At 47.4% G+C, this 15,882-nt stretch overlaps 1 protein-coding gene across 2 annotated transcripts in view; it reads left to right on the top strand.

Annotated features, from left to right (window-relative positions):
- Positions 1-15,882, top strand: part of FAM83E (family with sequence similarity 83 member E) — a 452,947-nt gene that overhangs the window by 253,674 nt on the left and 183,391 nt on the right. For both annotated transcript variants that reach the window (XM_078654959.1, XM_078654958.1), the window contains exon 4: positions 4,092-4,216. In XM_078654959.1, the coding sequence (XP_078511085.1) occupies positions 4,092-4,216 (125 nt within the window). The remainder of the gene's footprint in view (positions 1-4,091; positions 4,217-15,882) is intronic.

Genomic DNA, 15,882 nt, shown 5'->3' with positions numbered 1-15,882 from the left:
ACACATGTTGCTTACCTGAAGAGGGAAAGGCAGGGTTTCTTTTGATAGTCATAACGTAGATTCCACTGCTGACACACTGTGGTGGCTCATCAATGGCCTCCAGTCAACAAGCTGCTGCAGGGTATTGCAGAGCAGACTGATGGGGCTAAAGAGCGAGATGTTTATCTGTATCACTTGGCTGCGATGCATCTTTAAAGTGCAGAAATAATAAAACATTACAAAAATAAGAGCGAGTTTCCTCTTCCGTGCTTCCAAGTCTGATACCTTTCTTCTGTACACTAACCTTGCAGAATGTTTCAAATCCAGATTTCCATCCTTTGTTCCTTTGCCTCTGATGTGGATCTCATGATTTCTACTATGCAAAATCAATGTCATGGTATTAGCTTTATTACTTGACACGTTTTCCATATTCATAGATGCACTGGGGATCCTAAGGCAGCCCTGAAAAATGTTCAAACCAGCACTTCTCCGTTTGTCTCCTCACGCAATTTCCCTACCTTACCATCCCTCCTCTCTCTCCTAAAGCCCCTGTGCCTGCTGCAAATAACCTCGGGCAGCTGGGTAAAGTGACAGAGGAAGCAGGAGAGGCCATGGGCTTTACAAACCGTCCTTTAAAGTCTCTATCCCACCAGCCCTCTCCCAGCTCACCTAGATACCAAGGGAAATTGCTTTCCCAGGTTCCCTTTTATGGACTCAGCCCTCAGGCCTACATAGGACTTTAGTCCACCTAATTATGGCTTCCTCATGACAAATGTGCTATGTGTGAGGCTCTTGCTTTACACACAAGCTCTCACCAGGTGCCCTCTCTCCAGCATTGACTTCAGCCTCTGTTCTAACAAGTTTATCTGCTACCTCCAGAGGGGCTACGAGCTCTCTGCTGAAATGGCTGTATCTTAGCTCTTGCCTCTAGCCATTCTTGTGTTTGGGTTTCTGTGGGAGTTCTAAAGATTTAGGGCCTCATTTAGAGTTTGGCCGACAGGTTACACCTGCAATAGCTGTCAAGTGGCACTATCATATACGTGACACCTTCAGCCAAGCTTTCTGGGACCTGGTCTTTTGCCTCTCAATATTCGACAGTGGGCTCGAAAATCTCATCAACCAAAGTGATGCTGGTTAAAAGCCAGGACTTGCTGAAGGTGCTACACTTGACATTGAGTTACTTGGCAGCTATGCTGGGTACTGCAGGCCTTTGCAGCTTACACGACCCAGACGTGGGTCCCTTGCTCTCTGTGCCACTGGATTCAAGCTAGCCTGACTGATGAGTGGTGAAACCCAGAAACTGGTCCCAGGATGCCTGTTTCTGGTCCAATGAGCACCTGGCTTGGCAGTTCGGGCTGGGCTGTTCCCATGAGAAGCAGGGTCAAGACTGATTTGCATATGGCCAGGTCTAAACTGGGGTGGCATTGTGAGCAAAAGAATGATGGATTTAACCCAGATCTCTTGACTGGGGGTGAATGTTTTGATTTGTTCTGCATTCCGTCCATCAATTGTATGTCTTTTGACATATTACACCATCACAAATGTTCGCCATATTGTAAGTACCATTGGATATAATGCACTTGTAATACAGCGGACAGGATATTAGTCACTTTTGTCACGGAGTAACCCATGCGGCGAACTCTAAATCAGGCCCTCAATCCTTTGTGCAATACTGTGTATGTCTTTGCTTGCTATTGATGCAAGCTTATTGAAAGTCATACTGATATGTATATGGAATATATAAATCCATGATAATGGAATAAAGAATGTTCCGTTACTTCTGTGGCGTACCATCTCTCATGCAGACCTGCCATGCCATACATTCTTCTGAAATTCATGTTCAAGTTATGTTGAATGGGGACATCTTAATCCTTCAACCTCGTAAAATGGCACACCCCCAGTTACCACGCCCTGACCGCTACTAACCAATTGACATCAGAGGAACAGATGCAAAAATGCAAGGAGGTTGTGAAGCAAAATAGGCTTCTGAAGTCTGTGGTTGGCACTGCTGCTCAGTTTCCAGGGCTTTAAGTGAGACGAAAAAAGTAAGGGGTCTCTAAAAGTGGCGTGGCCCATGCAGTTAGAGGCGTGGCTTAACCATGTAAACTAAGTTTGTGATTCCTTAGTGTGCCACACGACCCGTATTTTGGTGTCTCTCTGAGCTTTCTGTTACTACATTAAGATATAACACAGCATTTGACGTACCTCCCAACCCAGCCAGGACTATTAACTTTGTCAATGGTTGTCTGTGGGCCCTCTGGAGAGATGTTAAGGACTGGATGACCATATTTTCTGAACATCTTTTTGACCCACTAAAGGTCACTGCTAGAAACTCGCACTTCCTACAGCCTCGACTCTTCATTGTGGCCAATATATACACCTGAAGGCGACTCATTTCAAAGCACGCACTATACAAGAGTAATATGCTGAAGGAACAAAGACATGCTGGCAATACCTAACCCTCTAATGGAGTGCAAGATTCAGTAAAAAAAGGGTAAACAAAAACGGAACGAAACACTGACATGGATTATCTGAACATTTATTGCATTCATTGTTCAGATTTCGTCACTATTTTTCCCAGTAAAGCTAAGGACATGGATATAGGACCAAATAGGGACCTGTTTCAATGTCCGTTCTAAAATATTACCGAGTCTGGGACCCGGCCCACTTAAAGTCCTGCCAGTTAACAAGTTTCCTCCTTAGTGGGAGCTCCCTTCGGGAATATCAACAGCGAATGAATGCAAACTTCGGTTAGTCCCGCATGTGATGTCACACAGGGGTGTGCACCTGGTGGATGGCATCCTTCATATAGGGAGGAGCCTATTTGGTTCTTCTGACGTTTATTCTTGTCTTCCAGGCCACTGGCAGAGTGGGTGTAGTTTATTACATGCTGGGGCAAACCTGTATTGTTGTGTATTGTTACTCTGATTCGTGTTTTCTTGTTGAGAGGTTAAACTCTGAAAGATTGGACTCAGCTATGATAGCGCCCTGGTCGGAGAGACATTCGGCACCCTTGCTGGTGCTAGCGAATAAAATGAGGCGGTAGGGGACTTCTTTTGTGTTCACCAGTCAGTCACTGCTGAGCAGTGAATGGCCTCTGAACACAAACATCTCCAGTCCTCCCCAGTTCACCTAAATCACCCCCACTTACCTGTGTCCAGGGACATCTTAAGGATTTTGGGGGCCCTGGGCTAAACGTATTTTAGGGACCCTGTTCGAACAACTTTTAATTTATAATCCAATTTCAGCTCTTGTATCCCTCTTTGGTGAGGTCACTGAGTGCGCCTGTGCACTCATCCAAATTCTAAATGTGCTCACATCTAATAATCAAGTATAGTATCAATATTGTAACACAGCAGCAGCTCATTAATATTACTGCAAATAATCCCAGTGACACCCTCCCATTTCTCATATGAGAATTCCTGTTTTGATATGAAAGAAACTTTTTTAATGGATGTAACATAAAACCTAAACACATTACTCTGCAAAATTTCTGTAATAGAATCTCAGGAATATGGTATTTAAAACACTGTTCAAGAATTATACAAGGTTATCGGGGAAAGGGTCTTTAGAACAGGGTTGGCTCTATCAGAGCCCTCTTTGCCCATGCCTTCAAACGTCTCTGCGCTGTGTCACGCTGATGACGGTGTTGTTGATCAATGTTGATCAATGTCAGAAGGGTGATGGGGGCGCGAAAGGGGCTGGAGCTGCGTGCCCCCATGCAAATGTTTTCAGTCAGGACTGTGTGGTGTTTCTTACATGTGGAAATGCGTAAAGAGATTGTATTCTCTAACACTCCTAGGTAACCATTAGACCACGAGTCTATTTACTTTTTACTGGCGACGCAATGCCTTTTTGTGTTTAAAATCCATTAAACCCACGTATCTCTCTGGTAAGTTACACGGAACACTATCACTTTTGTGTATTTGCTATAAAACTCATTGTTGCACGATACAACCGTGCGTACGGCATGGAGCACTCATTTCTAGAATGCAGCGCTGGTCAGTTGCGTTTTAAAGAGTTGTTGGATACGTTCTTGCATGTGATTGGCCATGCTGGCCTCTGGGTTCGCTTAGTAATGCTAATGGATGCCCGGGTTTGTCTCTCCGCAGAACATGCGAGTCCGCGTGCTGTCCGGCTGCAGCTTCCACACGAGGCATCTGAAGCAAGTGACGGGCACTCTCAAGGAGAAGTTCCTGCTGGTGGACGGGGAGTCTGTGATCACGGGGACATACAGGTACGAACGGGCCTGCCCCTGCTAACAGGGCGCAGATCCTGCCAAGTAAGACCATGCTACAAGCGTTGGGGTAATTCTGATATGCCGCTGGCCGCGCGACGCGAAGGGGAGCTAAGCGAGACAGCATCTTAGTCCCACATCCCGCGCGAGCAAAACGGTGCACGTCAGCTCCTGGCCGCCCCCTTTCAGGCGCGTCCAATGGGCGCGGGTCACCAGGTGGGAGGGGCGGCCCTAAGGGGTTTTAAAGTTAGCGCGGCAGCGAGGCTCGGTCTTTCCTGCCGTCGCGTTCCTGGCTGCTCTGCGCTGTTCGAGGTTCATCTCCTTTTTTTTCGTCGTCGGTTTGGAGGTATGTCAGCAACCGCTTAGTCTCCCCCTGGCCTGATCCCTGGGCATGACCAGGTTGATCGGGCCCTGTGGTGTCGGCCACGGGGGGGGCTGGGGTTTGCGGGGTGCGGGATTTTGACTCGACAGTGGTTGGGGTTTGCCCGGGTGGAGCAGGGCAGAGCAGGGGCAGGGAGGGCTCTGGCCGGTGACGTTCGTTACGCCGCCATTACCGCCCGCCTCTCCAGCAGATTAAACGTGCTCCATCCCCGGGCGGCCCATACTGTGCATAACGGACCTTACCTCCCGTCCTTCTCCCCCGCTCCCTCTCCTGCTGCCTCGCTCTTAAGCAACGCAGTTCCGCCGAGAGGGTCAGCACCCGGGCGGCCCATATTCTGCATAACGGACCTTCCCGCCCGTCTTTCTCTCCCCGACACCTCGTGTGATTGGAGTGGTTTTGCGCAGCAAGTATATATTTCAATAGCAGGAGTATTGTTTTCAAGTGTCTGGGTGCTTCTGTTCATATTTCCGAAAACTATATGTGAAATGCGGGTGTTCATGAAAGGAGTTTGTAAGCGTGCAGATTCGACCGCTCCTGTTGGCTTTGTCAAAGCTGTTTGCTGTCCTATCAGTACTTGTCCACCTTTCATTCCATGAAGAACACAGGCTGGGGAGCTTGCAACATGGTCTTGGACTGCCGGCCACCTCCCCCCTTGAACACCGACTGAATTACCCAATTCAACCAGTCAACACATGGGGGTCTTTGGAAGTCAAGGGGGGGTACGGGGCCCCCCCCCTGGCCGTATTTATTAAAATATAAAAACAAATCAAAAATTTTAATCAAATAAACATTTCTGACAATTATTAAAATGCACACTTTTCAGAATATTAGATTGACATCCGTTTCGACATGGTATGATGGGCTAACCTTAACAAATAGCTAGTACAGCGTGTCTCCTAACGTAATCTAATCATCCTGAAAATTAAACTGCATTCTAATATTTTTAATATTTTTAATAATTTTAATAAAGTCCTACGGCAAGGTCGCCAACCGGTGTCAGATCCTTTTACAGCTGCGCTCTCACGTTGAAGATGCGCATGCGCAACCCAGGGCACGTTACACCCACGTGCGCTCCCCGAACTCCATTTAACCATAACAGGAGGGCCCAGACACTCGCGCACCTTAGTGACGTCATAGTGTTGTGAGGGGTGGCTACCAGCCTGAGGAAAGCGTAGACTCCCTCCCCCGCACCCTTTAAAACGGGATATCATATCCTGCCCCTGAAGTTCTGAGAGAGACCAATGGCCCCTCCCGCGGGCGGCCCCTTTCGAAAATTACACGGCCCCACGGTGGGGCGGCGAGGAGCGAGCCTGGGAGCGCGGGCACAAAGAGGCCGCTTCCCGCGCTCCCCAGGCTTTTAACCCTTTCGCTGCCGCGACCCCGCCCCCTCGCCCCGGAAGCACACCAGTACTTCCCGGGCGAGGGGGCGGGGCAAGCGGCCCCGAAAGGGACGGGGTGTGGGAGGGACCGGGCCCCGCCATGCTTGCGTGGGGGCCTATTGGCCCCCCCTTGTATTGCAGCGTCTCGTGAGCCCCTCTGATGTTTGAGAGAGGCCGGGTTCGGGCCTGCCCCTGCTAACAGGGCGCAGATCCTGCCAAGTAGGACCATGCTACAAGCGTTGGGGTAATTCTGATATGAGTGGAACATCCTGTCTGTGCCCAGATCCGGATTACAATGCACTCCGGTAGTACCCCGTGCAATAACACCGTAATCAGTAATACCCCTTTCAAAAACACACCATCGTCAAGTTAAACCTAGACTGAAGGTGCCTGAAGATAACGCACAGAATGCTGTGTGCAGACGGATTTCCACGGTTAATTCACATTCAGAGCATAAAAACCTGCACTGCAATATCACACTAGTTAATTGACCCTTGGGGAATTACCCCCTGTGGTAAGCATTGTGTGAAAGTGAGTTGAAAATGTGGTGTAAAGAGGTGGTCTCTGAGCGCTTGGAAGCATTATCAGGAGGTGAGAGACTGGGTGAGTGTGAGGCCTCCCAGAGGCAGTTGTGGTTTCTGCACATTGGACTAGTGGTAACTGGCATTACATTTAATGAAGGCGCTGGTGACTCTTGTTGCTGCAGAGTATTTGATCGCGTGGAACTCTGGGCAATAGCACTCATGGGCATCTGGATGCTATGAGTATGTATGCTCATGGCAGACACGTGTGTCTTGGAGAAGAGTCTGCTCAGGCTCTGGAGCACAAAGAGAGACGGAGCTCATGGTGAGTGAGTTACTCTGGGACTCTCACCCTTGGAGAATGGATTCATCAGGCCTATGCCCAAAAGGTTACCTAAATTCACGGACAATGGGACGAATACTCGAGGTTATAGGACTGAGGAACCCAAGCTCAAGTTGAGTAGGGGGATTTATGTTGATGGAGAACGTGGTGCAAATCGTAGGAAGACTCATGGTACAGATCATAAAGAACTGTATAATAACCAATTAGTTATTACATTTACGTAATGCACATCAATTATTAAATCCACAATGCTTGCAAATCCTGTTTGCAGTTTATCTAAAATGACATGAGCACACTGCAACAAATGTTTATTTTGCTGTAAAGGGAAGGTCTAGAAACCTGTAACAGTTTGAGTCAGAATGGACACAGACAGTACTCTGACGTCAGCTTCTGAACACATTGGTGCCAAACAGCCTGATATGAAAGATCGAGGCAGGGTGCCTGCTTCACAGCGGAACACAGAGACATGAGGCTCACCTGCAGCTGAGGATACCGCTTGTACGTTTATCTAGGGGGCATACTTACATGCATGCGGGATCTGTACAGGATGGGACAGCGTGATGCCCTGATCGGTTCTACTAAACAAATGTATATGTTGCTTTCCATAACAAGGGTTATTTGTAGAATATGCTAATGGCTAATGGGGTTATATGCAAAGTCATTTTTCTTTAAGGTCCTTCTGTGTACCTTGAGGCCCAGATTATGATCCTAGGGTAAAGGGTTGGACTGCTAGTTTATGCAATATTTACTATACTTATTGGCGGCACTATCACTGCACCTGTGCAATTTTATCCTGGTAAATTTAAGTATGTCCTACATGACAATATTTATACGGGAAAATGCCCAGAAAAAAGGCTAAATATGTATTTTTTAAAGGTAGAAACCACAACTGTATTTTAAAATCAAGGTGTTAGACCTGACAGCGTTAGACTTGACAACCTTAGGGCGGGCTTTTCCAAACCTTTCCCACATATTTTTGCGGATTCCTGTTTGTTGGCATTAGGACTCTGAGCACTTTACCACTGCTAACTTGTACTAAAGTGCATGTAGTCTCTCCTCCAAACATGGTTTGATTGACTTATCCTCAGTAGGCACTTTTAATTTACCTGTAAGTCCCTAGTACAGTACACTACATGTGCACTGTACCTGTAAATTAGAGGCTACAAGTGGGACTGCAGCACAGCTTGTGCCACCCCCTCAAGTAGCCCATGAACATGTCTCAGGCCTGCCACTGCAGGGCCTGTGTGTGCAGTTTACACTGCCATTTTGGCTTGATATTTAAAACCCCTTTCCACGCCTTACAATCCTCTTTGATTACATTTAGGTCACCCCTAAAGTGGGTCATTGGTAGCCCATGGGGCATGGTGCAGTGTAATCAAAAGGTAGGACATGTGCTTTTAGGTTTTACATGCCCAGGTAGTGAAAAACTCCTAAATTGGTTTTTCTCTACTGAGAAGCCTACACCTCTCATCGGTTAAAACTGGGGATTCTTCATTTCATTTAATCAGCAAACTGAGAAACTCAGCCAACGCTTTTCATTCCCATGCTGGGAACTTCATCAGGGCAATGAAAACTGACGACTAGAAAGTACTTTCAGCAATGGCCAATGTGGGTGTTCCGTAGTGTCAAGAAATGCTGATTCTCCACAAGTCAATGAGCGTCCGTCCAAATATATGTCTTTATAAGCAGATAGTTTCATTCAATGTATGTACTTGTAGTGGTCCCGTGTATTGCACTGGAGCCAAATAGAGAAATGACAGGTATGGTAAGTCCTGCCAACCAAAATCTGGACGCCGTACGGGTAGTTCTCTTTCTCCGTGTGTGGAGAAACTATTGGCTTTTACGCATTGGCTGAGTTTCTCAGTTTGCAGAGTTTTAAAGAATTTGGAATAAAGAAATTGATTTTGCACATCACTATTTGGCCATTGGACTTTATGATCTGCGCACCCCCATTTCACAACAAACAAGCATTTACAATGCAATGGTCTAGTCTTTGTTAAAGTTAGAGCTATTGGCATTGCTCATGACATTATTTTTGTTTTTAAAACATAAATAAATGGCATTGTCATTTACAATGCCAATAGCTTAATGTCTCGCAAATGCGAGACCTATTGCATTTGCACCCACACACACACACACACAGAGCCACACGCACCGAGCCACAGGCACCCACACAGAGCCACACGCACCCACCCACACAGAGCCACACACACAGAGCCACAGACACACAGACAGAGCCACACACACACACAGACAGAGCCACACACACAGAGAGCCACACACACATACAGAGAGCCCCCCACACACACAGAGCCACACACACACACACACACACAGAGAGCCACACCCACTCAGAGAGAGCCACACACACACATATAGAGTCACACACACAGAGAGCCACACACAGAGCCACACACTCACAGAGAGCCACACACACACAGAGAGCCACACACACGCAGAGCCACACACACAGAGCCACAAACACACAGAGAGCCACACACACACAGAGCCACACACACACACACAGAGCCACACACACACACAGAGATGTGGACAGTAAGAGGTATGCTAATCTCGCTAGTTTTATGTAGCTCCCCTTTTGGATAGAGATATATACACATATACACACACCCACAAACACATACGAAAGATTGTCCAATTATTAAGAGATGAAGCAGGTTTAGGTGGTGCTTCGGTAGAGACGCTTCTGTGCTGTACGCAAGCCAAATAATGCCGGTTATAATAAAGGAAGTTTGGTAAATAGGAGAACTAAAGATAATTATAGGGGCTGTGAAAATAATCTTTAAAATCACCACAAGTATACAATATCCACATGCACGTGAAAGCAACGGAATTGGGTAAGTAGATAATGTGATTATACCGAAAGCTATGCCAAAAAAATGTTCAGCCAGAAACGAAATAGCATCTCCTTCTATTAACGAGTCCATGATGTTTCCATTAAGATCTGAACTCAGGAAACCAACTGTCAACATTTTGTGTGCTTTGCAACCTAACAACTCGTATATGCCATTTCAATACATTGATATTTTCAAATAATTAAGAATTCATAAGCGTGCCACTTTTACGGTTATTTCTCTGAACGGTCCTACAAAGACGATCGTCGGATGGGAAGCTCACTTTAGTCCGAGTGCTGAAGGAGGTACGCGGCTCTTGGCCTACGAGCTGTGGCAGCAGGTCTTTCAGCGAGGCATGCACACAAGGCACGTAGAAGCCTCGCTCATATTTGGGGACCCGGCAATGACAGGATCAGAAGCACGCATGGATGTGTGAGAGCGAGAAGTCAAAAGGCGCCCAAAAATGGTGGTTCGAGATGGGTGAATAGAAGAGTGCAAGAACGTAAGCGTCACAAGCTCCAGAACCCGCCACAACCCGCAGAAGGAAGATAGTTCATGCTATTAATGCGGGTCACGTAAGACCACTCCAGCGGCCCCGGTGTAGAGCCCCCGGGTCCACCCTTGTATCCGATGCTGACAGGCCCAGGTACCCATCCGTCCCTGGCCACACACCTGCCCTCCCCAGAGGCGTAGGTGATTCTCCATCATGTCCCGCTTTCATTCTCCCCAGGCCCTATTATCCTTGCTTAACCTGTCCCAGGACCCTCCTTGTCGGGCCCCGTCACTGCCGGCTGTCCAGGTCCGGCTCCTTACCTCGGTGAGCTGGTGATCTGCGGCCTCTCGCAGGGCCGGGTCCAGGGTGCCGCACAGGGCTTCAATGATGGTGCTGGGCTCCATGGCTGCAGGAGGGCTGGCGGGGCTGTGCGATCGTAGTGATGAAGAGGTGCGGGCGCTGCGCACATGGACCCACTGCTCCTGCCACCGGCGCCAAAGCAAGAGAATCGGCCAGGCCCCGGATGCAGCCCCTTGTGCTTCTGGGACGTGGCGCACTTCTGCCCGATGCGGGGCACGCCAGGGTGTGGAGTTCAGCACCGGGACCGGCGGACGGGGATGTAGAGGGGCACCGGAGGACCTAACCGAACAGCTTGGAGCACATGTACCGTGGCTGCAGTCAGCTGACCCTCATCTGCAGGGTTCCAGCTCCATCTTGGATTTCTGCGAAAAAAATACAAAAACGTTGCCCCTATGCACAATTTCACATCTATATTTTAATGTCCCAGCCTGTACAGAAAATAGAGAAGCACTTACGGCCGGTATTTTATCCCCTTTAGCAGACATACTTTAACAAACGCTCGAGCGCTCGCCATTTGCTCTAAGCCCCGCCCTTTTCAGACTTGGGGCTGTGGTTTTTCCTGAAGACGTCACGGATAGAAAGGACAGCCAAAAACACGCCCCTCAATCCGGGGCTTAAAGTGACGGACACAGCTCTTCTACAATGGCTGGCCGCAGTTTAGGAAGCCAGCCAATGGAGAAGAGCTAGCTCGTTTACCTCCCTACTAGAAGACATAAGATCTCGCCAGCGAGACTGCGCATGCGCAACCTACGCTAGCCGAGACCTAAAAAAAGATGCACAATGGCTGTCTATCAGCATAGCAGATGAACAATGACTGCCTATCAGCATAGACAGATGCATGATGGCTATCAACATAGACAGATGCACAATGGCTATCTATCTACATAGACAGATGCCGAATGGCTGTCTATCAGCATAGTCAGATTCATGATGGCTATCAACATAGACAGATGCAAAGTATCAACATAGACAGACGAACAATGACGGCCTATCAGCATAGACAGATGCATGATGGCTATCTATCCGCATGGACAGAGTCATGATGGTTATCTGTCAGCGTAGACCAATGCACAATGGCTACCTATCAGCATAAACAGATGCATGGTGGCTATCTATCAGCATAGACAGATGCACAATGGCTGTCTATCAGCATAGACTGACAATTGAAGGCTATCCACAGAGACAGATGCACAATGGCTATCTATTAGCATAGACCAATGCATGATGACTATCAGCATAGACAGATGCATAACGGCTTCCTATCAGTATAGACAGATGCACAATGTCTATCTATCAGCCTAAACAGATGCATGATGGCTATCTATCAGCATAGACAGATGAACAGTGACTGCCTATCAGCATAGACGGATGCATGATGGCGATCTATCTGCATGGACAGATGCACGATGGCTATGTTTCAGCACAGATATTTGCATGTTGCAGTGTTTCTGCATAAATGCAAGCATAGATTGTGTTAACATAGACATATGCATTATGCTTGTAACACCTAATGGCTATATATGCATGGATGGGTTGTGTCAGTATAAGTAGGTGCAGCATAACTAGTGTCACCAATGCATGGTGGCCTACTGAGAGCATAGATTGCTGTACAACGCTCATGTATCAGCACAGACAGACGCAAGGGTGGTCTTGTCAGCATAAATAGATGCATGAGTGACTTGTTGGCATAGGCAAATGAAGGATTGCTACTGTGCATGCAGTGATATTTTTGACAGATACAGATGTGACTTTGTGAACATACACAGACTGCGTTGTGTCAGCATCGAAGGGTGCGGTGACAGATGCAGCTTTGCGTCTTCACAGACTGATACAGAGATGGCTTGTCTCAGCCTTGGCTGCAGAGGAGGATGCTGCAATAGACTGAATAACCATTTGCCTCAGCATAGTTGGGCCCTTGATGGGTATGAGCCAGCACGGATTGATGCACAGTTTCAATGTATCTGCATCGAGGGGGGGGGGGCGGGGGGGGGCTATCTCTACGTTATTTTAAAGAGATGCATGGTGCCTATTTGTCAGCATAAATATATGGATGATGGCTTTCTGTCTGCATAAATAGATGCAGGGGTTAAGTTACGTCAGCATGGCTGGATGCCTGAGAACCACAATAGTTTCAGGGATTATTTCATATCAGCATGGGCGATACATAGCTGTGTCAGCTTAGATGGATGCAGGAATGGCCTTCTGTCAGAGTAGATGCGGTGCAGTGAATGCCTTGGTTCAGCACAGGAAGGTGAATGATGGCTCCATGCAGTCATAGGCAGAAGTAGGGAGCGTCTTCTGTCAGCAGAGATAGACGCAAGCTTGAACAACCTCCATCACAGAGTCATATAGGTGGTGACTAAAGGGCAGGATTGGCAGATTCAGACTTGCATCTGAAGCAGCATGGAGGAGGGGAGAGGGTATGGCTTAACGGCCGACTTTGAAGCTGGGGAACCAGGTTCGTGTTTGGCGGGAGGCTCAAACAGTCTGATTCTGGACTGATCACTTAATCTCCCCGTACTTAATATCCCAGTTCCTTTAAAAAATTAATGTGTCTGTCTGTAATGCAACTGGTGTTCATGTAAAGCGCTGATACCTTCGGGTCGAGTTCGCGCTGTTTAAAACTACAAAAAAAGTGCATGAATACCAACGACCCAAGACAGACATTCAATGACTGATACAGGAATGCCCGTGTAGGATGACAGACGCAATACCGATCCCGAAGTGAAGGGTAAACTGCACTGATGGACAGACACACGGATCTTTACATTGACACCAATTGTGCTCACTGTTGATACTTCTTTCTATGTGAACCATTTTTTCGTTCACAGAAGAATGAAAGGCTGAGTCTGCCCAAGTGTCACAATTACCGTCTCGACCTACTTCTTAAAACCTTCAATAGTGTTAGTTCAGTGTTGAAGTTGCTATGGAGGTAACAGTCAGGGCGAAGGGGGAGTGAAACAATCACTGGAGGGAGGGCAGCCTGTCCGCACAGAAGGACACCCTGCCATCCGTTTCAGGACAATGGGCATGCCGTTCTCCTCACTGCTGTAATACTGCGTTGTGCACGTCATCAGAGTGGTATGGCGTCAGCCCTCAGGACCTGTGTCTGGTGTGTTTGTGTGTGCGCGCGCGTGCGTGTATTGCACCTGCCCTGCTGTGGACCACGCCGTGCTTTCTCTGTTTGTTTGTGAAGCTTGCTATAAAAGTCAACACAACTGGCATTACTAATGTTCCTTGTTTTATGTTACTGAGCTGCTTAAGGCTCTGTTCTGGCTGGTGCACGCTGTGACACACCTCATTCTGGTTGTTTGCGAATCGTGGCTTCTAAACACCTTCCCTCAGATTCATCATTGTCATGTTTTGCGAGTCCTTAATAGCGATTTTTAAGGAATCGCTATTAAAGACTCGCAAAACGGGATTCATGTAGAAATCGCAATATTTTTTGCGATTTCTACTGCTTCCTTATTTGCGATTCAAATGGGGAGTCATTCCTTATTTGCGATTAGCAATTAGCGAATCGCAAATAAGGAAGCGATTTCAAGGGTGCCAGGGTGTCCTTTAGCACCCCATAAATGGTAATGTACACTGGTGTTGCGCACACACATGTCCAAAGGGCATGTGTGTGTGTGTGTAACATACAACTTAGAAAAATGCACTAAAGTGCATTTTTCTAAGTTTTCGTTATTTAACACGTAGTCAGACTTCGCGGTAAATAGCAACCCCAGATTGCGATTTCGTCAAATTTAAAATGGCTCATGAATTGCATTTAAGGAATCTCTAATTGAGATTCCTTAAATGCAATTATTCGCAATTTAGCGATTTCTAAAAATGCGATTTTTGCATTTGGGATGATGAATCCTAAATGCAAAAATAGCGCTCGAAAAGGGCCAGATTCTCAGAATCTGGCCCATTGCGAGCCGTTTTGGGCTTGATGAATCTGGCTGTATATGCCTGGAAATGGTTACAGAGTAGCACGCCTCAATCCACTCACCTGACTGCAGACTTGCTGCAATGTGAATGCATTTACACAGAGCATGTAAACATGTGTGGTTCACCCACCGAGCAGAGCGGAATGAGACACAGGCCAAAATGTGAGCGCTGCATGAGACTGGGGTCACGTGAGAGTGTGACATTGGACACCTGGGTAGGCGGGGCTAGATTGTGGCTATGCTGGATGAGAGAGTGGTTATGCGCACGCCAAGTGAGAGGCAGTTGTGTGTGGCAGGGGTATAGAAATACCGCACAGGAGGGGAGATGTGAACCGGTAACGGGCTTCTGCGTCCCTGCTTTGCAATGGAAGCATCTATTTTCCTCGCCAGTGAAAGGAAGGATGTGTGATTGCACTTAAGGACCTGTGCTAAGAATCCATCAGATATTTCCTGGTTAGTGGTCACTTTCTTGAAAGAATATACTCCAGTTGTTTCCGCCTTAGTTTGGATTGCTCAGCAGCTGAGATGGGAGTGTGCCTTCGTGTCCGCTGTGCTAGTCAGTTTAAATAATGACATGCACTTACATGTGAAAGGCAAACAAATTGTTAGCTTTAGGCTCTATCACCTGGGCCAGGTGTAGTGGAATACACGAGGAATAAGTACCTTAGGTCAGGTGCTTGGTTATTCCCACTGAACTACAACCCACTCCTGTAGTAGAACTGTGGAGATGTTGGGGGCAAGCTAGGCCCTTTCCCGCACCATCTCTACAGATGCACTGAAATGGAGAACCCTGGTTGCCATTTCTTGCAGTCAGTCTGTTGATTAGTATAGCGCCTCGTGCCAGCAGAGCCAATCACAAGCACCGTAAAAGTAACACTCCAGATTGATGTAGATTGCACACTATCAAGCAGAGTGACAGCTGTGAACGAGGTTGTGAACACAGGGGTCCCCAGACCGGATTCACTCCTGCTCAAATCAGCTCCTGCCTCAGCGTAAAAGGGAATGAATGAATGGTGCCAGGATTTCCAGTGCTCCAGGCAAAACATCATTTTGTCGTATGAAGCCCTCGCCCACACTGATTGAAAAGGCCAATTTCAAGCCATTTATTGTGAGTTGGCAGCACTACTGCTTAGCAATGGTCCAAAGTACAAGATCGACAGCCAAATATTTTCATTTTTATGCAGGCTCAAAGGTGATAGGCAAGGAAGCTCTTTTGGGTTAAGTGCTTGTTGGCTTTTATCTTGAGGACATTGGCATAATGAATACAGTAGAATTGGCAGTCAGTGCTTAATTTGTAAACAATTAAATGCCAGGGCCCTTCTCGGAAAGCCACTGAGGCATGCACCAGCCATACCCTGCCAGGGCTGGCAATGGCACATTCCTTCAAGTGTGACAATTCAG

The sequence above is a fragment of the Lissotriton helveticus genome, chromosome 7, assembly GCF_964261635.1.
Source record: "Lissotriton helveticus chromosome 7, aLisHel1.1, whole genome shotgun sequence".
In the NCBI taxonomy this organism is placed as follows: domain Eukaryota; kingdom Metazoa; phylum Chordata; class Amphibia; order Caudata; family Salamandridae; genus Lissotriton; species Lissotriton helveticus.
This window is presented reverse-complemented; position numbering and strand designations above follow the sequence as displayed.